The sequence below is a fragment of the Ranitomeya imitator genome, chromosome 9 (assembly GCF_032444005.1).
Source record: "Ranitomeya imitator isolate aRanImi1 chromosome 9, aRanImi1.pri, whole genome shotgun sequence".
NCBI classification, from domain to species: domain Eukaryota; kingdom Metazoa; phylum Chordata; class Amphibia; order Anura; family Dendrobatidae; genus Ranitomeya; species Ranitomeya imitator.
Window position 1 is genome coordinate 24,844,337 of NC_091290.1, and position 27,694 is coordinate 24,872,030.

At 43.2% G+C, this 27,694-nt stretch overlaps 1 protein-coding gene across 5 annotated transcripts in view; it reads right to left on the reverse strand.

Moving 5' to 3' along the window:
- Positions 1-27,694, reverse strand: part of TEAD1 (TEA domain transcription factor 1) — a 230,359-nt gene that overhangs the window by 42,535 nt on the left and 160,130 nt on the right. For all 5 annotated transcript variants that reach the window (XM_069739008.1, XM_069739006.1, XM_069739004.1 and 2 more), the window contains 4 exons: positions 16,886-17,020; positions 15,288-15,334; positions 6,225-6,286; positions 3,222-3,346 (listed from right to left, as the gene is read on the reverse strand). In XM_069739008.1, coding sequence (XP_069595109.1) covers positions 3,222-3,346; positions 6,225-6,286; positions 15,288-15,334; positions 16,886-17,020 — 369 coding nt within the window. The remainder of the gene's footprint in view (positions 1-3,221; positions 3,347-6,224; positions 6,287-15,287; positions 15,335-16,885; positions 17,021-27,694) is intronic.

A 27,694-nucleotide genomic window follows, 5' to 3' on the forward strand; every position in this document is an offset into this window, starting at 1 on the left:
CCGTATAACTCTCACGAGGATCACAACGCAATGCCTGGACTGGCCATCATGTCTCCCGAGATCAACCGCTGCATAGAAATACATGCAGTCACACTCAGGGCAGGAGCGAAGAAGGCCAGTCCAAGCATTGCGTTGCGATCCTCATCAGACTTATATGTCCATCTGATTCTTTCCTAAGGATAGGTTATATATTTACACGTCCAGGACAATTCCTTTAACCCTTTAGCGACCGCCGATACGCATAAAAAGGCGACAGATAAGGGTACTTACTCCCTCATTGCCGTTTTTAAACGGTGATTGGAAATAACCCTGTAGCGCATTGGGTGCTCTGGTATGCAGGGAGTATCGGGGGGGGATCACTGCATGGGTTTGTTTTTTTTGTATATCTAGCAGCTAAAAAACATGTGGGGCAGGCAACTGCGATATTTGGTGCCTAGCCGAGCACCCGATGCAAACTGGAGCGGCGAGCACTTGCGCTCAACACTAATGACGACATATTCAATATGATGAACTAATGTTATCAAATTCTGTGGCGTACCTGTGTTAAAACTGCTCACTATACTCCTGGATAAAATCTATGAGGGGTGTGACTTCTAAAATGGAGTCACTTGTTGGGGGTTTCCACTGTTTAGGCACATCAGGGGCTCTGCAAACACAACATGGCGTCCCCTAAATATTTCAGCAAATTTTACATTGAAAAAGTCAAATGGCGCGTCTTCCCTTCCGAGCTCTGCCATGCACCCAAACAGATTTCCCCCACAAATAATGTATAGGTGTATTCAGGAGAAATTGCACAACAAATTTTGAGGTCCATTTTCTCCTTTAACCCTTGTGAAAATAAAGCTTGGGTCTAAATTAAATTTTTTGTGAAAAAATTAAATGTTCATTTTTTCCTTCCACATTGCTTCAGCTCCTGTGAAGCACCTGAAGGGTTAAAAACCTCTTGAAAGTGGTTTTGAGCACCTTGAGGAGTGTAATTTTTAGACTGGTGTCAGTTTTTTTTTTTTCTGTCATATAGACCTCTCAAACGGATTTCAAATGTGGGGTGGTCCCTTAAAAAAAAATGGTTTTGTAAATTTTGTTGGAACAATTATAAATCGCTGATCAACTTTTAACCCTTATAACTTCTCTAACAAAAAAAAAATATGTTTCCAAAACTGTGCTGATGTAAAGTAGACATGAGGGAAATGTTATTAACTATTTTGTGCTAAACGACTCTCTGATTTAAGGGCATAAGAGTTTGAAAATGTCACAATTTTCAAACTTTTTTGACAACTTTTTTTTTAAACAAATAAACGCAAGTCATATCGAAGAAATTTTACCACTTTCATTAAGCACAATATGTACCGAAAAAATCTCAGAATCAGTGGGATCCGTTGAAGCGTTCCAGAGTTATAACTTCATCAAATGACAGTGGTCAGAATTGTAAAAATTGGCTTGGTCATTTAAGGGGTTAATACGTAAAGAAAAATGATGCAACTTCCTGATATACTTATATTTTTAATTCCTCACCACTTTCAAGACCACCGCTTCTGGTTAAGAAATGGGAACACCCTTGTTTTTTTATCCAGATGCTGCTGAAATTTTTCTGTAGGTCTAAACCCCACACATCCAAAGACGTGCTACCATTCTATGCAGTTTATGAAAATATAGAACAATGGAGCTACATACTATATCCAGCTGTGTGGTAAAACTAAATATAAAAGTATACTCTTAACATATACGTAATATCCACACAACTCAAGAGGACCGGAATACTTATGTAAACCAACAGGACAGTCGGTAGGTACCATGAGGAGAAAATATCGATATCCAGAGGAAGAAAATTTGTGTACAGTAAATACAAGGCAAATGGTATTCTGCTGTAATGGCATACATCATAAATGATAGACAGCAATCTACACAGGAAGTATATGCTGCAGGATTCAGGCTGCCTTTGGCATAATATTGAGTTATATGGACTACATTAACTAAGCATGTTAGTGTCTATCAGATACTACTTTGTGAAATAGAACCTCACATAGCATTTGCACTTTACTTCGTAACCTGCCTACACTATTCATTGGTTAATATTTGATATAGCATTTGCACTTTTAGTGAATAATCTGGTTACACTATTAATAAACATTTGACATGAGTACTGGATAGATTTAGGCGTTACTTATTATATGCCAGTCTGCATGGCAATGGCCTTATATTTATCTGTATACAAATTTTCTTCCTCTGGATATTGATTTATACCTATATGGGTATGGCCCCTTATTTTTATTATATGATTTATATATTTCTTTTTGGCACTGTCTATAATTCTATTGATTATCTCCTGATTCAAATGAACATACTAATGATGCGCTAATTTGATGTACTGATTTGGTCAGATTCGCTCTTTTTTTTCTCCTTGCAGTTTATGAAAGCAGAGTCATCCAGACATTTGCAGAACATTTCATTATACGATGAATAGGCCATATTTGCAGCAGGCTGGAAAATCCCTTTAAAAAGGTAGACCTTTCAGATAAAGCTGTGATATCCGAGACCCCCCCAGGCAAGTTCACAGTCATGCTTTACATCTACAACTAACAGCATTCCTGATAAATTGTGCAAAATGTTCTAGTCGAGTTTGTATTCTTATTTTTTTTTTTTTTACTTGTACAGATCAGGCCGGACAGTCACATTTTCTAGTCTGCTCCACATTTCTATTTCAGCATGCTGGCTGGAATGAGTTTTTGAAACAGACTATTAAAAAAAAAAATTCACAAAAAAACATTGCGATGACAAGAAGAGACGTGTCAGCAGATGATGGGCAGGACTCTCAGGAATGCTCCCGGAATGAGACATCCTATATGCCATCTACACTAGCATACCTAAAGACAGCTCTTAGATCACGCTGCAGCTGCTGGCCAAGCTTGCCAAAGAGACAGGTGCCTGCACACAGCTTTCCCCACGCAGGAATCCAGCTTCTCAGAAAAGAAGAATGAGTCAAATGGGCGGCATGACCCCAATGTAAAAGGACAGGGACATGAAGCAGATAGTGTGTGCAAACAGACTAACATCCTACTGCAAAATTCATTTATGGGTTATTCAATATTCTGGATAACTTAGACCATCACAGAAAAGTATATACATGACTTACAATGAATCACATTTGTAGTATAAACCTAATAGGAAAACAAAGGTGTGCTACATCAGACTGCTCGGGCTGGTGGCACACGGGGCGTACTTACTGCATCCGGGTCCCGCTGCTGTTCTAGAAATGCGGAAAATTCCACCAATCTAAGCTTGGTTGTGCCGATGGAGCGCCCCTGCCATGCAGGGACTGATGAGGCAGGGGGTGCAGTGGGCTCAAATGCTGCAAGAGTCAATATATACAGTGGTTATTAGAGGAATAAGCGGTAAACATGAAAAAACTGGGGTCAATGAACGACCCAACATGTTGAAACATTTTCACTAGTCTCTTATTGAAAAGTCATTTTGCGACTTCACTTTCCTTTCGCCATTAAAACATTGATTCACATACAAACGCATGTAGCCTGGAGGTCCCTGGAGAATAAAGTATGTTCACATACAACCACATGTAGCCTGGAGGTACCAGGAGAATAAAGTATGTTCACATACAACCACATGTAGCCTGGAGGTACCAGGAGAATAAAGTATGTTCACATACAACCACATGTAGCCTGGAGGTACCTGGAGAATAAAGTATGTTCACATACAACCACATTTAGCCTGGAGGTACCTGGAGAATAAAGTATGTTCACATACAACCACATGTAGCCTGGAGGTACCTGGAGAATAAAGTATGTTCACATACAACCACATGTAGCCTGGAGGTACCTGGAGAATAAAGTATGTTCACATACAACCACATGTAGCCTGGAGGTACCTGGAGAATAAAGTATGTTCACATACAACCACATTTAGCCTGGAGGTACCTGGAGAATAAAGTATGTTCACATACAACCACATGTAGCCTGGAGGTACCTGGAGAATAAAGTATGTTCACATACAACCACATGTAGCCTGGAGGTACCTGGAGAATAAGGTATGTTCACATACAACCACATTTAGCCTGGAGGTACCTGGAGAATAAAGTATGTTCACATACAACCACATGTAGCCTGGAGGTACCTGGAGAATAAAGTATGTTCACATACAACCACATTTAGACTGGAGGTCCCTGGAGAATAAAGTATGTTCACATACAACCACATGTAGCCTGGAGGTACCTGGAGAATAAAGTATGTTCACATACAACCACATTTAGCCTGGAGGTACCTGGAGAATAAAGTATGTTCACATACAACCACATGTAGCCTGGAGGTACCTGGAGAATAAAGTATGTTCACATACAACCACACGTAGCCTGGAGGTACCTGGAGAATAAAGTATGTTCACATACAACCACATTTAGACTGGATGTCCCTGGAGAATAAAGTATGTTCACATACAACCACATGTAGCCTGGAGGTACCTGGAGAATAAAGTATGTTCACATACAACCACATTTAGACTGGATGTCCCTGGAGAATAAAGTATGTTCACATACAACCACACGTAGCCTGGAGGTACCTGGAGAATAAAGTATGTTCATATACAACCACACGTAGCCTGGAGGTACCTGGAGAATAAAGTATGTTCACAAACAACCACATGTAGCCTGGAGGTACCTGGAGAATAAAGTATGTTCACATACAACCACATTTAGACTGGATGTCCCTGGAGAATAAAGTATGTTCACATGTGGTGTTTTTGCTGCATTTTTTGGCAGCCAAAATATTCACTTTTGGCAGGATGAACACAGCATGTAAACACTTTAAATCGCAGTGTTTCTTTACGCAGATTACATGTGTGATTTGTCTACAACACGTTAAGAAATTTAGTTTTAGTCACCAAAAATGGAGCACCTCTTGTTAAGCCATGTTCACACGTTGCATTTTTGGAGGAGTTTTTTTTTTTTTAAATCAGCAAAACCTGCTCTCAACAGTCAAGACGTCTCTTACAAAAAGGAGGTTTTGCTGCATTTTTACTGATGCAGATTATCTGTTATTCATCTACAGTACTCTGCTTAAAGGGATTGTCCACTACTAGTTTTTGGACTCCTTGCTTTGTACGGGTGAACAAAAAATGCTGCAAAAACCTGTGACTTAACTGGCAGTTTTCCAATTCAGTCAGGATAAAAAGAAAACAAGTATGTGCATGAGACTTCTGAAATCTTCGCTTTTGCTGGTACTGTAAAAAAAAAAGTTTTGATTTGCATTAAAAAAAAAAAAGCAACATGTGAAACAGTCTTATGCTGTGGATTTTTTTACTCGTTTTCTTGAGTGAAAACACACGCTGCAAAACACCACGCCAAAGATTTTCAAAAACGTTGCAGTGCTCAAATTCAGTCAGGGGAAGAAAAAAAAAAGCTGTATGCATGAGATTTCTGAAATCATAGCTTTTGCTAGCACAGTAAAACGCAGCTTCTTTCCTGCATAAAATAAATGTTGCAAAAGGAGGAATAGAAATCCAGCGAGTGAATGTGCGGGCACTTTAAGGCTTCATGCACACTGCGATGTTACAGATCCGCATTGCATTTAGCCATAATATAGAACTTATAGATCACTATAGTTACAACATGGACAGTTGGAGTAGTATAATTTTCCATGATGCACGCTGATTTTTTTTTTTCCTCAGTTATCCCGATAAATATAAATCGTATCTTGTGCAATCTTCTGTAGCTTTTAAGGGATGTCAGCCTTAGAAGCAATGGAGGTAACATTAGGTGCGATAAAGAGTAACTACAGGTCAGATATGATGTAGAGGCCGAAGGGCCGGCCATTACGGAGCAGACTTTCCTCTGCTGCTTACAGCCAGGACTGCACTAATACAGTTACATTATCCTGGATGTCAAACTGTCCAGTCATTGAGAGGAGGAGAGAGCACCAGGCATCGCTCTCCGTTCAGCGTAATGCTTTACCCTAGCGGCCTAATTACATTTTCTTGGAGACACACCTGTGCTTATCATCCCTGGAGAAAAGCAGGAGGAATTTAAGCTTTTCTTGAAATGACTACACGCAAGGGGAAAATATTTTGTCAAGAAATCGCTTTGGTACAGAAGACCTGTTTACAGTCGGCGGGATTAAAATCAATCTGCTCTATATGAATCATTCCCTGCTCCTCACATTCTGACAAATGACGCGGGTGTCCCGATATTGCGGAGCCATTCTGTGCTGTGTAGAGGTTACCTGTAAGAGGCGCTGTAACTGCTGGCTGGATGGGATACGTTTGCTGGACAAATGGCTTGATGCTGATAAAAATAAATAAATAACAGTTTACTATCAATTTAGATATATCTTATGATGTCATTAGATATTCTTGTTTCAGAAGATAATTGTGACATTTTATAATTGTATAGTTACAATATAAATTTTTCTCTATACTATATGTAGAATGTAAAGATATAGGAATTTACTGTATTTATAATTGTAAAGATTCACAAACATTCCTATATATTTTATTGATTTCTAGAAGTTTTCAAGATCTCCGCTTTCTGTTAAAGAGAACCTTCACTTTTTACTACAGTGGCTAAAGATCAGTCCCGGTCCTGTGACTGAAACACAGGGACACAGCCAGTCACAAGACCGAGCTCTGAGAACTGTCCGCAAAGAGCCATGCACCAATGTGCGCATCACATGAGCAAGACACGTTCTTATCCAATGGCTGGAAACTAGGAAGGTTCACTTTAAATGACTGCGGGCAAAGATCTTAACCGGAACCTGTCACTTTGGGGTAAATTATTTCAGACATATACTCTAGTCCCTAATTAAGAGAAACATTTATGGCAAAGGCACACACAAGTTATAAGAGGTGCCTAATTCATTAAAGGGAATCTGTCATCCCAAAAATCGTATATGAGCTAAGCCCACCGCCATCAGGGGCTTATCTATAGCATTCTGTAATGCATTCTGTAATGCTGTAGATAAGCCCCCGATGTATCCTGAAAGAGAAGAAAAACGGGTTATATCATACACACCCAGGGGCAGTCCCCCCCCGCTGCGGTCCGGTCGGCGTTGTTTCCGGCACCTCCCATCTTCATCAGATGACATCCTCTTCTTGTCTTCCTGCCGTGTCTCCTGCACAGGCATACTTTGCCTTCCCTGTTGAGGCAAGTACTGCAGTGTGTAGGTGCCGGGCCTCTCTGACCTTTCCCGGCGCCTGCGCACTGCAGTACTTTGCTCTGCCCTCAACAAGGCAGACAAAGTACGGCTGCGCTGGAGCCGCAGCGTGAAGACCAGAAGAGGACATCATCTGATGAAGAGGAGAGGCGCCGGACAGGACCGCGACACCCATCGGACCGGACCGCAGCGCGACCGCCCCTGGGTGAGTATAATATAACTTTTTTTTCTTACCTTTCAGGTTACATCGGGGGCTTATCTACAGCATTACAGAATGCATTACAGAATGCTGTAGATAAGCCCCTGATGCCGGTGGCCTTAGCTCATATAAGATTTTTGGGGTGACAGATTCCCTTTGAAGTGAACCTGTCAGCAGGTTTGTGTTCAGAAAACTACAGTGTCAGGTCGGCGCTGTTATACTGATTAAAATGATACCTTGGTTGATTAACCCCTTAGTGACGGAGCCAAATTTTTGAAATCTGACCAGTGTTCCTTTATGTGGTAATAACTCTGGAACGCTTCAACAAAGCCCAGTGATTTTGAGATTGTTTTTTCGTGACACATTATACTTTATGATAATGGTAAATTTAGGTTGATATGATTTGTGTTTATTTATAAAAAATATCAGAAATTTGAAAAAAATGTTAAAAAATTAGCAATTTTCAAACTTTGAATGATTATCCCTTTAATCCCGATAGTCGTACCATAGCAAAACATTAATAAATAACATTTCCCACATGTCTGCTTTACATCAGCACCATTTTCAAAATGTTATTTTATTTTGTTAGCATTTTAGGAGGTTTAAAAATGTATCAGCAATTTAATTTTTTTTCAAGGAAATTTACAAAATGTATTTTTTTAGGGACGTATCCATGTTTGAAGTGAATTTGGGAATCCTATATATTGGGAAACCCCCAAACGTGATACCATTTTATAAACAGCACCCCATGACATACTGGAAACTGCTGTCAGGTAGTATGTTAACCCTTCAGGTGATTTTCAGGAATTAATGCAAAGTGGCATGACAGAAATGAAAAAGTGTATTTTTACCACCTAAATGTCACTAACTTCTGAACAGATTACTATAGCTGTCAGACTCTAAAGCCGCTATTAGGTCATGAATTGCCATCGCAAACATCAGGACCACACAATCATGATCTGAGACCACCAATTGGGATAAAGAGGAAGCCCCCACACTCTGTTAACCATTTATAATGATGTAGTCACTACTGACAGCAGCATCTAAGGGGTTAAATAGATTTGGATGGTGCAAAAACTGATCATGGCTGATGCAGCAAGTTGTCAGCTATAGTGTCCAGTCGACAGCTGCTGGATTGTCCCCTGTATGGGGATATAAGTCTCTTATATCTCAGGTCAGTTAAAAGGCGTATTGGCGGTCATTAAGGGGTTAAATCCGTCTTGTGGATGCTATTTAATCTGTATTTGCCGTTTTCAGTTAATGAGATTCTCGTGCTTCGGGGCTTTATGTGGTGCTCTGCTTACAATGCATCTTTATGACTTATAACAGGTCACTGACCTGCACCCTATTTTACAGACTGCATAGAATATTGTGTGGGGGAAAAAAAATAACATTCATCACGCAGGAGGCTGCGCCTGCCTGCACTGTAGCATGACTCAAATGAATAATATGCATATATTAATTTATGATTAAGTCATAGTATTGTGTGGGAAAAAAAAAAGATTTTAATCAAAATGGCGCTGGCGGCCGCACCTGTGCAGTAGCATCTATTGCATTCCGACAGATGCAGAAGAAAGGCTCCAGATGCTTGGTAGCAGCTATCGTAACATGATGGATTCTACAGCAGGTGCCGCTGGCGCCATTTTGATGAAGCAATTTTTTTTTTTCCTCTATCAAAATGGTGCCGGCGGAGTAGCATCTATCAGATACAATTCTATGCAGCAGTATGTAAAATAGGGGCAGGTCACTGAAGGATGCATATGTGAGCAGAGCACCACATAAAGCCGCCCCGGAGCACAAGCATATCATTAACTGAAAACTTACAAAAAGATTAAACAACAACCACAAGACGGATTTCACCACATCAGGTATAATCGTAATCAGTATAACAGCCCATTCTGACACTGTCTGTAGGTTACTGTGCACAATCCTGCTGACAGGTTCCCTTTAAGAGGCGTAGAATGATTACAGAAAGTCAGTTGAAAGATTGTGTAACTTTTCATGACACCCACAAAATCCCCAGAAACCCGAATATCTTTCAGTTTGTCATATTGAGACAACTTTAGAAGTGGAACACAGAAACACCAAGGTTACTTACTGGTAGCCGGTTTTTCCGGAGCCCATGACAGCACACCTGAGAGAGGGGATCCGCCCAGTCAGGACAGGAAACCTACTGAAATAAAAGGGCGGTACCTCTCCCTCGCTTCAGTTGGTTTTCCAGAGCATGAGAGGCCTCTTTGGTTAGTATACATGGTAATCCACCACCACATTATAATAATAACAAAAAAACACCCAACTAAAAGTGCGCACCCAAGGGTGACAAGAGAAGGGAGGGAATATACAGGTGCTGTCATGGGCTCCGGAAAAACCGGCTACCAGTAAGTAACCTTGGTGTTTTCCCGTCTCCCATGACAGCACACCTGAGAGATTTTTGGAGAAAGGAACACCTTAGGGAGGGACCACCGCTTGCAGCACCCTTCTACCAAAGGTAAGGTCAGTCGAGGAGGATAGATTCAGTCGGTAGTGCTTAAAGAAGGTAGATGGTGAGGACCAGGTAGCAGCCTTACATATTTGATCAAGCGATACCTCTGCTTTTTCTGCCCAGGAAGTAGCCACGGCCCTGGTGGAGTGTGCCTTGATGCCTTCAGGGATCGGAACGCCACATGCAGTATAGGATAAGCTAATGGCCTCCCTAATCCACCTGGCAATAGTACCTTTAGATACCCCATGACCTTTCCTGCTACCCTGGAAAGCTACAAACAGAGACTGATCCTTCCTCCACTGACTGGTCAAGGATATGTACTGTAACATAGACCTCCTTACATCAAGAGTGTGAAACCTCGCCTCACCTGGATTTTTTGGATTAACACAAAAAGAGGGTAACACAATTTCCTGACTCCTATGAAATTTAAGGACTACCTTAGGTAGGTAAGCCGGGTCTGGTCTTAGGACCACCCTGTCGTCATATATCTGAGTGTATGGGGGACAAATGGACAGGGCTTGCAAATCACTCACTCTACGCGCGGACGTCAAGGCTACCAACAGCACTGTTTTTAGAGTGAGAAATTTAATTGATAATTCTTGCAAGGGCTCAAACGGTTTCTTAGTTAGAGCATCTAAAACGAGATTTAAATCCCAAGGAGGAATTTTTTGAATTACTACAGGTCTAGACCTACTACATGACCTAATGAAACGGGCCACCCATTTATTGGAAGCTAAATTGCAATGATATAAAGCTCCTAACGCTGACACTTGGACCTTGAGTGTATTAGTAGCCAGGCCTAACTGTAAGCCTGCTTGAAGAAACTCCAAGATAGCACCCACAGGAGCCTCGTCCGACAAAGGTTGTCCTAGAAACTCTAGAAACCTCTTCCATGTCCTACCATAAATTTTTGATGTAATTGGCTTCCTGCTTTTCAACAGGGTGGAAACTAACCCTGGCGAGAATCCCTGTCTGCTCAGTAATGCCCTCAAATTCCAGGCTGCCAGATGGAAGCCCTTCACTTGAGAGTGGCATACTGGACCTTGGGTAAGCAGGTCCGGGACCTCTGGTAGGATCCATGGATCGGTTACCGACATTTGTCTCAGGAGAGAGAACCATGGCCTTTTCGGCCAGAATGGAGCAATCAGAATCACCCTTGCCTGCTCCGTCCTGATCTTCCTCACTACAACCGGAATTAATGCTATTGGTGGAAACACGTAAGCGAGGCTGAACTCCCACGGTATGCGGAGGGCATCTACTGCAACCGGGTTCCCCCTCGGGTCTAGCGAACAGAACCTGTTCACCTTCTTGTTGTGAAGCGTGGCAAACAAGTCTATTACCGGTTCTCCCCAGGCCTGCACTATTTGTTGGAATACCCTGGGATTCAGCGACCATTCTCCTTGTCTTAGCTTTTTTCGACTTAAGTAGTCCGCCTTCGTGTTTTCGACCCCCTTTATGTGTAGAGCTGTGAGGGACAGTAGGTGAGATTCTGCTAACTGAAGGAGCGCCGATGTTGCCTTCATGAGTGAAGAGGATCTCGTTCCCCCCTGATGGTTGATATAGGCTACTACCGCGTAATTGTCGGACATTACTCTGGTATGGCGACCCTGAAGAATTGGAAGGAAATGTTTTACTGCCCTTTCTACAGCCCATAACTCTCTTATATTGGATGTTTGATGTTTTTCTGTATGGGACCAGGACCCCTGGACGGAAAGGGACCTCAGATGTGCACCCCATCCTGTGCCACTCGCGTCTGTTGTGATCACGTCCTCTATTGGAGTCAGCCACTGAACCCCTGAGCTCAAGTGATCCCTTACTGACCACCAGGTTAGGGAATCTCTGACGCGCATTGAGAGGTGAATTTTTCCCTCTAAATGCCCATTTAACAACCTCTGTGTTGACAGGACCTCCCACTGTAACTGCCTCAGGTGAAGTTGTGCCCATTTTACAGCGGGAATACAGGATGTTAGTGACCCCAACAGGGACATCGCCTTTCTTAGTGTCATCACAGGTTGATGTATCGCCAGTTCTACAAGACTTTGAATTTTGAAAATTTTGTTCTCTGGCAGGAGACAGAGTTGACGCGTGGAATCCAGATTCAACCCCAGGAAGGATTGAACCTTCACCGGTGTTAATCTTGACTTGGCGACATTTACCTCCCAACCTAATATGGCTAGGGTCGTGGTCACTTCTTTTACTTGCGCAAGACAGTGATTCACTGATCTGCCTATTATCAGGAAGTCGTCTAGGTACGGGACGATGACTATGTCCCGGGAACGGAGGAAGGACATAACCTCTGACATTAGTTTTGTAAATATCCTTGGCGCTATTGATAGACCAAATGGAAGGGCGGCATATTGGTAGTGTTTGAGCTGACCCTGGACAAACACTGCCACCCTCAGGAATTTTTGATAGTCTTGATGAATTGGGACATGGTAGTACGCGTCCTTTAAGTCTATAGCTGCCATGAAGCAGTCTGGAAACAGCATCTTTATCGCTGAGCTTACCGACTCCATCTTGAAGGAGTAATTTTTTATTGACCGATTTAGTTTTTTTAGGTTGACAATAGTCCTTAGTGAGCCATCTGGTTTTCGTATTAAGAAGAGAGGGGAATAAAACCCTTCTCCTTCCTCTACTTTTGGAACTTCTACTAGGACCTTTTTTAGAACTAGCCCCAATACCTCTGTTTCCAGAGCTAGCTGTTCTTCTGGAAGTTTCCTGCATGGTGTTAACACAAAAGTCTCTCGAGGTAGATGAATACATTTTATTTTTAGGCCATCGTTGACAACATCCAACGCCCATCGACTGGGGGAGATATTTAACCAGGCATGAAGATAGAAAAAAAGCCTTCCCCCTACTTCTGGCATGGCGTCATTGGGGGGGGGGGACTTTTTTGTGGATGTGGAGGGGCCCTTAAACATGTACCCTGATCCTTTCCTATCTCTATAATCCCAGTTTCTTCTATCTCCTGAAGGGCGACCTCTATTGAATTTTCCTCTCCGAAAATAAGGCCGTCTGATATCCACTGGGAAACGGGGAAAACCTTTTTTCTTGTCGCCAGCCTTTTCTAAAATGTCCTCTAGTTTCTGACCGAAGAGGAATTTGCCGTCGCACGGGATGGAACAGAGTATTTTTTGAGGGTAAGTCCCCTGGGCACCCTTTCAACCACAAGGCACGTCTTGCCGCGTTCGACAATCCTGCTGCCCTAGCTGCAAGTCTTATAGAGTCGGCTGAGGAATCCGCTATAAAGGCCGCTGCTCCTTGTGCCATTGCCATATTGGCTATGATTTCATCTCTCGGCACTCTAGACTTTAATTGATCCTCTAATTGTTGCAGCCAGACTATAAGGGAGCGGGCAACACATGTACTAGCTATTGCCGGCTTTAATCCTCCTGCGGCTGCCTCCCAGGTATGTTTTAAAAAAGCATCAGCCTTTTTGTCTAGAGGGTCTCGAAGGACACCTGCATCCTCCAAGGGTAGGGAAGATCTTTTAGAAGATCTGGCCACTGCACCATCAATTTTAGGGGCCTTATCCCATATTTCTGAATCCTTATCATCAAAAGGATAACGTCTCTTGGAGGCTGAGGGAAGACTACCCGACTTTTCAGGCTTTTTCCACTCCTTTTCTATAAGGTTTTTAACTCTATTATTTACAGGGAAGGTACGCTTCCTTTTCTCCTCCAAACATAACGTCCTCTACTGATCTGGACTCCTTCTCGTCTTTAATGCCCATTGTAGCCCTAACAGATTTAACCAGTTTATCTGTATTCTCAGTTAGGAAGCATGGTCTGCTCCCAACATCACTATCTGAAGAGGAGCCAGAGAACACAGAAGAGGATGAACAGGGAGACAGAGGTTCTTCTTGATATTCCTCATCAGATTGAGGGGTATCAGAATCTGGAACAGTCTCTAAGACCTTGCTTTTCTTTTTAAGGGCTGATTTTAAAGACCCTTTAACCTCTGCCCTAATCATGGCCCTGAGGCTAGTGGTAAAGTCAGGAGATTCATCCTGAATAGTTTTTTGAATGCAGTCTGTACAGAGGCTTTTCTGCCATTGGACTGCTAGCGGGGTTTTGCAGAGGGCACATTCTTTGTTCTTGGTTTTAGCACTAGACTTCCTCGGCGCCTGATAAGCAAGCAGAGATATGACGCCCATTAACACCATGTGACATTCACGAAGATCACTCACCACCCGCTGACACTCAAGGGTATCGGCTTTTGAGGCTGATCTGGAGTACGGACAACGTCCCTCCTAGAAGCTGAGGAGTCCTGTGATTTCCAATCCGGACGACTGCTGCTTCTCCTCCTAGCATGCTGGTGAGCAGACATGGCACCTGATAAGCTCTCCTGCTGCTGCTGCGGCTGCTGTGGTGAGGACTGATTTGAGTGTTGCTCAATACAGTCCTCCATAGCTGAGCTCTGTATATGCGAGCACTATTCTTGTGGATCCACACCCTTTTAAAGGGTGATCCACACTGCTCACCGCCTCTTCCGGTACCTTCTTTTGCCCCTCCCCCGCCTCAGCGCCCACCAGAGACCGCCAAGGGATTCCTGAGACGCCGCAGCGTTCGATCATGGGCGCCGCCATCTTGGATCCGGCGCGCAGCAGCGACGTCACGAGGCCACGCCTCCAGCGTGCCCCGCGCGCATCACCGCCGCGCACCCGGAAATCAGAGCCGGCGGCAGCAGAGGGGGAAGAGAGCGGCGTGACAGCCACAGAAGAGCCCCAGGACTCCGGACCGCGCTGCCAATGCCCGCACGTGCGCTAAGGCCCCAGGACCCGCGAACGGCGCTTCCACACCCTGAAGGCCGGCTTACAGGCATTCTGCCTGTTCTTCCAGAGCCGGGACAGGAGTGGGTGAGTCGGATCTTCAATGAACATACCGCCGTACATTCAGCACAAGGGTTCCCCTCAGGACAGGAAACCCAACTGAAGCGAGGGAGAGGTACCGCCCTTTTATTTCAGTAGGTTTCCTGTCCTGACTGGGCGGATCCCCTCTCTCAGGTGTGCTGTCATGGGAGACTGGAAAAAAACGAATTTCTCAAGCATTCAGCTGCATGAAAAAAAGATCATTTAATTGTAACAGAGTTAAGATTAGTAGTAGATGATGTAGAAAGTAAAAGACTTCCACACAAGTCAGAAATATTTACTGGAAATCTGCAGTAAAAGGCTCACTTGAGAAACGTAAAGATTTTATTTTCAAATCTGGAGCAAACTTACCCCTGATTTCACCCCTCTACATCAAAAGGAAGGAAATCCTAGGTAAAAATTTGCAACAGAAATTGACATGCTGCGTATTTTAAAATCTGTACTGCAGGTCAATTTTCATGCAGAAAATGTTTGCAGAAGGGCAGCTGTGAAGATAAATTCAAGAAACAGGATAAGAGTGGTGTGCGAGACCTTTCTCTATCAGTGAAGTTCATTTTCTGCAAGCAGCAACATCGGACTTACTCTTGTGAGGAGCCTGGCTGCCCTGTCTGAAGCATTCCTGGCCAGTACTGTCAATGGAAAGAAAAGAAAAAGTCACAAGATAGGACAAGTAGATTTTAGAATTGTGTTTCCTTTCAAGTAACAAATTGTTATCTGCACTCTGTTGCATATTTTGTTCAACAGTATTTAACATTATATGACATCCATTGCTAAAACGTAAGGGTATGTAGACTTAAAAATATTTGTATTTTAGGTCTCTTGGTCACTAACACGAGGGTGATTGCAGGAAAATTCATTAAGATGAAAAGAAGCCACTGGTAAAAACTTGTGCAGGTGATTAACTTTGATGCTGCCCATGATGAACAAGAAATAGAAGTGGCTCAAAGTGACACCAACTAGAAAATCTGAATAATGAAAATTGAAGTTCTGTAGTAGAAATAGAATATTTTCAGCTGATCATTGATGTGCTGATACTAATCCAGTGATGGGAGGGGCGTCAGGTTGCAGTGAATTAAGAATCAAAAATATTTTTCTTAACCCCTTTAAGGCTGCCCTGTACTCTATATATGACAGCCGTTAACGAGATACATTCAAAAGACCATTTCATCCCTCTGGATTCCAGTGCAATAATAAATGCAGACCAGTAGCACTGGTCTCCGAGGATCATATAATCCCCTTCAGTACCAGTCTATGCCAATCATGGCATCTTTGACAAAATGAGTGGGCTCTGTCAGTCCATTGGCTTTCCACAATGCAATCCTGGGCATCAGAGGGCCTAAGGTAGCCAGATGTATGGCCTAATTGTTTGCCTGTCGGTGTACTAATAGGTTGTAATTAGTGATGGGCCAACATGCTCATCACTAAGCATGTTCGTGTGCTAACCAAGTGTCTTCAGCGTGCTCGAAAAATATGCTCGAGTGCCCGCCCCTGCATGTCTCGCTGCTGTTAAGACAGTCGCAAAACATGAAGTGATTGCCTAACAAACAGGGAGTTCCTGCATGTGTTGCAGCTGTCGAACATTCGCGAGACATGCAGGCACGGGGACTTGAACTTATTTTTCGAGCACGCCGAAGACACTCTGTTGGCACACAAGCATGCTCTGATAACGCCTTATCCCAGCACGTGTTGAACAGCATTATAGAAGCGATCAAACGTTCACTGGTTTAAGTAAAATATGAGCGTAAAAAATAAATGTGGTTAATGCATATATTTTATTTTTTATTTAGTTTTTGCATTGATGATGCCACAGCTAAACTGACAGGTAGGAGGGAAAAACAAAACACTGTGGCTCCTAAAGAGATGAAGAAAAAAAAGCAGATTGGGCCATAAAGTCTAACTCACATTGTAATAAGGAATTATAACAACCAAGCAGAAGCGTTTTACATTTACATACTATCTGTACATATCTATTGCATATCTATTGTACATATCTATTGCATCTATTCGCTAATATTTTCTATACATCTCCCAACTGAAGCTTTACAATAGAAATCTGGGAGAATCTACACATAGTTGTAAAACCATAGCTTGCAGCCTGTGGCTATCAGGGCATGATGGCGGCTCTGGTCAGGGCCACATAACGCAGACCACCGGCCTGTACTCCTTGAACACACACTCACCCCGGGTGCAGCAGGAAAGGCTGGACGAGGAATCCCTGGTAGTCCCAGCTTGTTGTGAATGGCGGTGGCGGACACAATCTGAGCAGAGGACATGGCTGCCATGTGTTGCAATGCTTTGTCCTTGGCGGTTTGATCCTTTAATATAACAGTTGGCATGCAGTTATTGAACTCTGTGCAGACAGTCAATGGTTGTGCAGCTACAAGCGTGAGTATTAAACATAGGAAGGGGATATTTTAATGCCAGCATGCAGTTATGCAAAACCTAATGGCAGTGCTACTACTCTGACCTGACCACCAGTATCTACAGACTGAATAAACCAATATGCAGGAAAATCCAGCAATTAAAGGCGCTTTACAATGCATTAAACAGGGTTTAAAATGTCCAATTACAGTAAACTCTAAGGCTACGTTCACATTAGCATTTTGCGGGGCTGCGTCGGGCGCAGCCGCGGTGACGCATGCGTCATGCGCCCCTATATTTAACATGGGGGCGCATGGACATGCGTTTTCGTGCGTTTTGTGACGCATGCGTCTTTTTTGGCGCAAGCGTCAGGGCGCAGAGGACGCAGCAAGTTGCATTTTTTTTGCGTCCAAAATCATGCCAAAAAAGGACGCATGCGTCACAAAATGATGCGTTTTACATGCGTTCTTGTTTGCGTTGTGTCGCCGACGCAGCACCGCACAACGCAAATGTGAACGTAGCCTAACAGATCCTGGTTTCAGAAAGGGTCAAGTATTGTTAATAGTGAGGTCATTCCTGTTATAGCCATTCACCACCTAAATGAGAGGCTTGAGAGTGGAGAATGAGGAAGGTTACATTGGAAAGATTGCTGGTTTTGGCCACCAGTTAAACCTTGTGTAATATATCGTAAAAAAAAACAAAACCTTTAATAGCTGGAGCTTGTGCCGTCAGCCTGGTAGGGGGTCTGCGATATCGTCCGACACATCTCTAGCATTTCAAAAGGAACTTGCTACTCACAACTAAAAGAAGCTTCACACGACCGGCTCATTTATCAAAAATAAAAAAACTATCCTATAAATAAAATGTTGCAATAGATAATTAAGGCGATAGTGGTCTGACTGCCAAGACCCCTACCGATCTTGAAAACAAAGGTACCAGTATCCAGGCAGCTTCCTTTCCTGCAAGGTCACATTTCATTAGTGATTAGCAAATTCAGACACAAGTCGACCCTCCATGATCATGATCAGTTAGGCATTCTCGGCAGACAGACCACCTGTGACCAGATATGAGACTTCTCTACATGAACATCAGAAGAAGCCATTGATTTGGCACATCATCTGACGGCCTCTATGTTTACAGAATGGTTGGTTGTTTTTTTTTTGTTTTTTTACTGCAATAGTAAATGTGCTTTGCTGTATATGAAGTCTCCCTAAATAATAGATAATAGCACTGCTCAAATCTGTTTTAGTTATATTACTTTGTGGAGTTAACAGTCTGTCTATTGGTCGATGATACAGGGGGTTGCTAATAAATTCCCAGGCTTAATAATTAGCATATATCTCAGATCCCTGTCAGCAGTGGAAAAGGCTGAAGGATTAAAGAGACTCTAGCTTAATAAAACCATATCATTTTTATTCAATATAAAATACATTTATAACAATAAAAACAGACCAAAGGAACCTAAAATAAGAGGGCGCCCCCGGAAGAAGTGAAACTGCATCGGGGGGGATGGAGACGTAACATTTTTATTTCCCCTTGTTTAATGGCGATTTGCCACGGAGGTAATAAATTGGCCATCATTGATCTCGGTTTATATATATTCATTGCTGTACTCTTCCATGCCCATTATATAATTGTACTATGCGCTTTGTCTAGATTATTCTATAGGCTCTTTTCCTACCTTGGTCTTTAGACCGCATTTGTAATTTCAGATCACATTACTGTAGTGACAGTAGCAGAGGATCTATTTGTGTCTATTGATTTTAGTGTTTATTGGGGGTTCCTTTGCACTGTTTTTATCGTTAGGAATTTGTTATTTTGCATTGAATAAAAAGTATACGGCTTTATTAGGCTAGAGTTTCTTTAATCCTTCAGCCTTATCCACGGCTGGCAGGGATCTGGGATATAGGTTATGCATAAAAGTGTATAGCACTATAATTCGGGCTTGGAAATGTGTCATTAATGATAATTAGGTATTTTGTTGACCATTCCTTCCAGGGTGCGAAAGACGACAAGTCATCCAAAGGTTACCTCCGGCTAAAGCATAATTAGCATCAAACATCTCTTGGTTATCAAATATGCAATAGATATTACTTGGAGAAGGAACTGGCCATAATTTATGATATTTAACCTTTCCAATGGGTTTGTTTGTTCTCCCCGTGTTTGCGTGGGTTTTCTCAAGTTTCCTCCCACACTTCAAAGATATACTGGTAGCGAATTTATTTTGTGAGCCCCATTGCGGACAGTGTTGACGATGTTTGTAAACAGCTGTGGAATTAATGGGGCTATATAAGTGAGCTAAATTATTTTATACTATAAATAGTTTGCATTTCATACACTGGATGTATATGTGATGTTATGCAAATTAATTTGCTCCCCATGGAGGCAAACACTATGGAAAGAAGTTTAAGTAGTCAAAGGTCCTAATGAAGTCTCCTTTTCATGAAATCTACAGATCTGCTACTATTAGGAGGAATGTTTAATTAAAATTTCATTTGAGCAGTAGTCACCCCTACAATACACAAGCAAGCATGCTTGCGTCAGATGGTACTACTCTACCTATAATCCTCTGCACTCTGATCATTCAGCCTGATGTGTCTATGGCTCAGAAACTGGCGGACATTTGTGCATGATTGCGGGTACATCAAAGCGGTCATTAGCAGTCAGTCTCGGGCAGGCTGTACAAATGCAGGCAAGGCCTTCGTGCTATTAGCCCACGTCACAGTTCTTAAAAAAAAAAAAAAAACTGTACAGGGAATGGAGTTGTCATCCTTTGGGGCATTGACATCTAACCCATAGATATTGCTCATTGTGTGTGGGCAAAACAGCACAAGCTGGGAAGACAAGTCAAAGCAATCAGCCAAACACTGTGCAAAAGCCAAACTGGAGTCACAAGTCAGGAGCCAGGTCAGTAACTTACCATATTTGTCACCTGGATACAATACAAATAGTGTGTTAAAAGGTGGGCGGAAAGCAAAAATAACTAAATATCACACAAAACTATTTACAAAGGACATATAAAGCAGCTAGACAAACAGGGCAATTCATTCTTTTAGTGTATATTCACACGCAGTAATCTGCGATGTTGAGTTTTTCGCAACGGAAAACCAGTTCCATCCTTCTGAATAAGGATGTTTCTGCAGCCGATGCATTGATTTATGCAAGCCCATTTAGAGATTGTAACGACAGCTAGGGCTTATTCACAAGACTGTATAGTGCCCGCATTTTACTGTTCGCGTTACGGCCACAATTCCTGGCCAGATTGATGGTCCCCCTGAACCAAAATAACAGTGTTATATATAAGCGTAGGAGGTTGTAAACCCAGATCTGGAGACCCCTATTCAGGCTGGGAATTCCAGCCCCAACAAGATCTTAAAATAGGGATGCTATACAGTCTTGTGAGTAAGCCCTCTCTGATATGTCTACATGTGATCATACACTTGTTGGAGACTGGAAGAAATGCACAGTATTTTTTTTTTTTTTTTTAATAACAGGTATAGTTTTAGCCTAGCAGATGTGGAAAAGAATAAGATTGTTGGTCCACTATGGATAAAACATAAAACAGATTTGTGTCTAATGGGTGTCTTATTGCTATGGAGCATCGCACACCATTCCCTGACAAACGCCGCGGAGATCAAGGTCGCTTTCGTACATCTGACATTCAGTAGATTAGAAACCGCACTGTCCAGATTGTTCAGGGTATCTTCACCTGAACTCAACAGCTTTACATATGCTTATGGGGTTGTTGAGTTTAGGTCAGGAGACCCTCAGAAAGTCTGGACATCACGGTGTGTACTTGAATCATGACCATTGGGTATCTGAAACTGGCCTAGAACTGTAATTATTTTGCACATGGTATTCTATGCTCCCTATATAGCACCTTTAGAGTACAACCCTATATTAGGATTATGCTTCAGGGGACGGACCTTGACCTCTAAGGGGGCTCATGTTATAGAATAGTTTTTTCTTCACATAGACTGTTTTCTGGACAAGCTGTGTATTTCACTTCTAATTACCGTATATACTCGAGTATAAGCTGAGATTTTCAGCCCATTTTTTTGGGCTGAAAGTCCCCCTCTCAGCTTATACTCAAGTCATACCCAGGGGTCGGCTGGGGAGGGGGAGCGGGGGGCTGTCCAATTATACTCAGCTACTCCTGGTGCGGTCCCTGCACGTCTTTTCCTCGGCTCTGACAGCTTCTTCCTGTATTGCGCGGTCACATGGTACCGCTCATTACAGTAATGAATATGCGGCTCCACCTCCCATAGAGGTGGAGCCGCATATTCATTACTGTAATGAGCGGTAACTGTGACCGCTCAGTACAGAAAGAAGCTGACGGCGCCAGGGAACAGACGTGCAGGGACCGTGCCAGGAGCAGGCGAGTATAGTGGGGAGGGGAGCGCTGCATGATATTCACCTGCTCCTCGTTCCGGCGCGGCTCCGTCTTCAGCAGCGACGCTCAGGTCAGAGGGCGCGGTGACGTGGTTAGTGCGCGCCCTCTGTCTGTCGTCAATGGCAGTGCAGGAGACGCTGAAGATGGAGCGGCGCCGGAACGAGGAGCAGGTGACTATTGAAAGTGCCGGGGGCCTGAGCGACGGAGAGGTGAGTACGTGATTTTTTTTATTGCAGCAACAGCAAATGGGGCAAGTGTCTGTATGGAGCATCTATGGGGCCATAACGTTTGTGCAGCACTGTATGGGGCCATAACATTTGTGCAGCACTATATGGGGCCATAACGTTTGTGCAGCACTATATGGGGCCATAACATTTGTGCAGCACTATATGGGGCCATAACATTTGTGCAGCACTATATGGGGCCATAACATTTGTGCAGCACTATATGGGGCCATAACATTTGTGCAGCACTATATGGGGCCATAACATTTGTGCAGCACTATATGGGGCCATAACGTTTGTGCAGCACTATATGGGGCCATAACGTTTGTGCAGCATTGTATGGGGCCATAACGTTTGTGCAGCATTGTATGGGGCCATAACGTTTGTGCAGCACTATATGGGGCCATAACGTTTGTGCAGCATTGTATGGGGCCATAACGTTTGCGCAGCATTGTATGGGGCCATAACGTTTGTGCAGCACTATATGGGGCCATAACGTTTGTGCAGCACTGTATGGGGCCATAATGTTTGTGCAGCATTGTATGGGGCAAGTGTCTCTATGGGGCCATAACGTTTATGCAGCACTATATGGGGCAAGTGTCTCTATGGGGCTATAACATTTGTGCAGCACTATATGGGGCCATAACGTTTGTGCAGCACTATATGGGGCAAGTGTCTGTATGGGGCCATAACGTTTGTGCAGCACTATATGGGGCATGTGTCTGTATGGGGCCATGATCAATGTTTGTGCAGCACTATATGGGGCAAGTGTCTGTATGGAGCCATAATCAACATTTGTGCAGCATTATATTGGGCAAATGTGTCTATGGAGCATCTTATGGGGCCATTATTAACTTTTACGCAGGATTATATGGGGCATCTTTTTATATGGAGCATCTTATGGGGCCATCATAAACTGTATGGAGCATTGTATGGGGCTCCTGATTCAATATGGATATTCAAAAACACTTAACCTACTGATATCTCAATTTTACTTTTATTGGTATCTATTTTTACTTTGGACATTTACCGGTAGCTGCTGCATTTCCCACCCTAGGCTTATTCTCAAGTCATTAAGTTTTCCCATTTTTTGTGGCAAAATTAGGGGTCAGCTTATACTCGAGTATATACGGCAATCTCCCTCATCACTCATGGAAAGCTAAGTGGGAAAAATACCTATAATACATCAGATTATGTACAACCCCAATTCTAAAGTACTTGGGACGCTGAGTAAAATATATAAAAAACAAGAAGACAATGATCAGGAAATTTCCTATAACCATATTTTATTCACAGCCAAACAAGAAGCACAGTTCAGAAGTTGAACGTTAAACATTTTTCAGGTTAATTTTAATCTGGTCAAAGTTGATGGCAGCAACAAATTTCAAAAAAGTTCGGCATGCTAACAATAGGATGGAAAAGTGGAACTAATGAAAAACAGCTGGAGGGTCAATTTTCAATTACCGTATTCTTCAGAACATAAGACACACCCAAAAATTTGGGGAGGAAAATAATAATAATAATAAAACTCTTTATCCCCCTAAGATGGAGGTCAGTCTTCTAGTCCGAATGTAAGGCATCTTATCTGGGAAGGAAGGGGGCCACAGAGCGGGGTCACAGGAGACATTATCCTTTCCTCAGGAAGCCATGGGCTGCTGGAGGCAGCGCATGTGCAGATGGGGATCTCTGCCTGGTCGAGGCCTCAATCCACGTAGGCGCCGCTACTAGCGGCTATCTTTCTGAAGCCATGGACTAGGCCAAGATCCCAGTTTGAGAGCATGTACCGGCCTCTGGCAACAACACGGCTTCAGGAAAATGGCCGTCGGGAAAGCAGAAGGCCCACAGCATCACACCACTTCTGCCGGTACCAGCTTCCTGATGAAGGGACCCTGTTTCACCACCGCCGCAACTCCCCAGTAAGCTACATTCGGACTATAAGACGCACACCCTATTTAATTCCCAAATTTGGGGAGGGAAAACTGCATCTTCTAATCCGAAAAATACAGCAAGTCAAATGATTGTATAAAAAAAAAAGCATGTTAGAGAAGCAGAGCCTATCAGATGCAGAAATGGTGAGTTTCAATCTGATCAACTGCGTCTAAACAGTGGAACAATTTTAGAAAAATGTTCAACATAAAATTGCAAAGATTTTTTAATATTCCACTAGCTACAAGACATTATACCAAAAGATTCAGATTCGTCAAAATTTGATGCTCGTGGTCTACAGGTCCTAGAGCAGCATTGAATTACAGCTGGCATAATTCGGTCATGCACATCACTGCATGGGTCAGGAATATTTACTGAAATCACTGTCTATGAACACGTGCAATAAATAAAAGCCAGTGATAGCTGTAGCATGTTAAAAAAAAGGCTACATATCAACACAATCTAGAAACGCTACAATATTCTCGTGACCAGAGATAATGTACAATGAATTGAAGCAAATTTGGAAAACTATTCTGTGATCAGATGAATGAAAAAGTGAAATACTTTTGGAGAAGGACAATCCAAGCTGTTATCAGCGCACAGATTGGCATCTCTGATGGTATGGGGCTCCAGTAGTGCCTATGCCCTGGGTAGCTTACTCATAAAAGGCGCTATTGAAGCGGAGCATTACATAGAGAGGTTAGGACATCATAAGCTCCATCTAGACAATGTCTTCTTCAGGGAAGACCTCGCACATTTCAGCAAGCCAATGCTAAAGCACATACGTCATCCATCACAGCAGCATGGGTAATGACCTAGTCACCTGCAGTTCAGACTTTTTGCAAATATAAAACATTTGGTACATTATGAAACTCAAAATCTGGCAAAGTAGACCCTGGACTGTAGAGCAGCAAGAATAGTGCATCAGACAGGAATGGAACAACATTCCTCTCCCAAAACGTAATCAATTGTTTCCTGACTCCACAGGCCGGGAGCAAACTGTCAGGAATTGGCAGCGCTTTGGACGCAGCACATGTCTGCTGTGTCCAAAGCGCTGCCGGCTTTTGAACTCAGGTGATTCCGCATGTGTTAATTGAACAGTGCAAAATCACTGTGTCCAGTACATTGTATGGGCGAGATTAATCTTTGTCTCCGCAAGATAATTAGACGTACTGCAGTCTGGAAAAACGTGCCACATGTCAGTCTACGCGAGTGATCCGCAGGAGTCCGTGCACGCATAGTGGACATAGGATTTCTTGAAATCACATCCACTATGCTGTAACATCTGGACGCTGTGGGTTGGATGCAGCGTCAAACCCGCAGCGTTTACTGCCCGTGGGAACGTACGCCCAAAGGTTTACAGACTGTTGTAAATGGCAGACAGGATGCAACACAGTGGTAGACATGGTCCTGTCCCAACTTATTGGTTAATAACATGGAAAAATGTGTAACTTTCACCTTCTGATCTGGCTTCGGTTGTGAATATAATATGGCGACAATAGATTTCCATATCATTGCACACTTGTTTACTTTACATTTTACACAGCAGCCCAACTCTTTTTTTCTTAATTTGGTTTGTAACTTTCAAAAATACTTTTAGCGTAGCTGCTTTGTATAGTCCTTGGTAAAGAGTTAATAACTGACTGCAGTAGTCACAATAATACACGTTAATAAATTATTAAACTAATGAGACACGACACATTTCAATGTTGGGGAGAGAGGGGGAATCCACAAAAATACAAAACAAAAACAGGACTCAAAACGTACAGATAAGAGCCGCAACATTTTCTTAATACCTTTGGTGTAAACCCTTAAATCCCAGTCCCACTACGCAGACTATTAAATAAAAGGAAATTTAATGGGATTTAACCCTTCAGATTCCAAAATTAACGTCTGCAGATGATTAATGCCATTGAAGGGGAAGCTTTAGATCAGGTTAACCTTTAAATGCATTTATCCCAACACATAACTAGTAATGTCCAGTCTGATATGAACTGCAGTCATATCGGCCCATCTTTGTAGCAGTCCGTCATCTGGAGGGAGATGTAATATGGGTCCGGCTTCCCACAAATGGCCGGCTCTTGGACTGCCGTTGCCTTGCTCACCACTGTATTAACAAGAACCGAATTAGATAACAAAAGGTGACTATTACATCCCGGCAATGGCTCTGGTGTTGGGAAGAATGTACATTCATAGGTGTCCTGACTTGCTGCCTAATGAGGAGTAATTAATCCATCTCTTTTTTTGTGCGGTTCAAAAAATACTGAAGACTTCATTCACATCAAAAGGAATTTTTTTTTTTTTCCCAAAGCTTTCAAGCATCGCTCATTGAACAGGAAACTGAAGAGCTGGACTATAGTTAGCCATCTGCGACTAGTCGTACACATTTATTTTGCTTGGCTACAGATTATGAATCTAGAACATTTCCAGGGGAGTCATCATGTCTACTGAACAAGCAAAAAGAGAAGAAAAGGGGCACAGAAGAAGCCATTCATTCATGTTAACAGTTTGCTGGTGAGAAGGGTGTGTGCTCCCAACAGCCTTTTATCGGTTTAGTTTTGCAACATGCTCAAGCGTCCATGCAGCCAATACATTAGATGTGTAAAATAGCTGCAACCCAACACATCTTTGTCCTGCAGTTATAAGTAAAGCAAAGGGAATTTTACGCCTGCCAACAAAACTGCAAGACTTATTAACAAAAAGAAAGGCAGCATTCTGTGTTATCAAAAAAAAAGGTTTGCTTGCTAAAATCCAAGTACTCAGCCAGTGCAGCTACAACTCCAAGCCAGCCACCAAGCAGCAGTGCCCAGCAGCACAAGCGGGTAGCATCCTGCAAGCCTTTCACTGCTGCAGACAGCTGGCACAGTGGGTTAGTATAGAGAGGAGGCACAATACAGGGTTCTGGATGGCATTCAGCAGATTGGCTTACTAATCTCTAGAAACTATTACTAACAGAGTCTTCTATACTTTAGCATTAAAGGGAACCTGTCACCCCGTTTTTTCAGATTGAGCTATAAGTACTGTTAAATAGGGCCTGCGCTGTGCGTTACTATAGTGTATGTAGTGTACCCTGATTCCCCATGTATGCTGAGAAATACATTACCAAAGTCGCCGTTTTCGCCTGTCAATCAGGCTGGTCTGGTCAGGTGGGCGTGTTCACAGCGCTCTTTTCTTCTCCAGCTTTCCGTTGGTGGCGTAGTGGTGTGCGCATGTCCAAGGTCCGAATTCCCTGCGCCCACGTGAAGACACAGCGCGCGATCTGCGCTGTTATCCCTTGCATCGGTGGGGGCGGCCATCTTCCTGGGGCCGCGCGTGCGCAGATGGAGTGCTCTGCTGCACGGGGCTTCAGGAAAATGGCCGCGGGATGCCGTGCGTGCGCATTAGAGATCGCGGCGGCCATTTTTCCAAAGCCGAGATGCAAACTCGGCTTTGGGAAAATGGCCGCCGCGATCTCTAATGCGCACGCGCGGCATCCCGCTGCCATTTTCCTGAAGCCCCGTGCAGCAGAGAACTCCATCTGCGCACGCGCGGCCCCAGGAAGATGGCCGCCCCCACCGATGCAAGGGATTACAGCGCAGATCGCGCGCTGTGTCTTCACGTGGGCGCAGGGAATTCGGACCTTGGACATGCGCACACCACTACGCCACCAACGGAAAGCTGGAGAAGAAAAGAGCGCTGTGAACACGCCCACCTGACCAGACCAGCCTGATTGACAGGCGAAAACGGCGACTTTGGTAATGTATTTCTCAGCATACATGGGGAATCAGGGTACACTACATACACTATAGTAACGCACAGCGCAGGCCCTATTTAACAGTATTTATAGCTCAATCTGAAAAAACGGGGTGACAGGTTCCCTTTAAGCAATCCGCTCAAGTAATAATATTGTAACAAATTAAATACTGACGTCCTAGAGGAATCTGAAGGGTAAAGTCTGTTGAACAAGTTTTAAAACTGATGTAAAGTTCTGCAACTTTCTACTACACACGTTTCAGTTCCTCGCCCAGAAGCTAAGGCTTTGCTACAATCAAGAGTAACTATAAATTTTGCAGCACAACCTAAAACATTGTAGCAAACTCTCCATA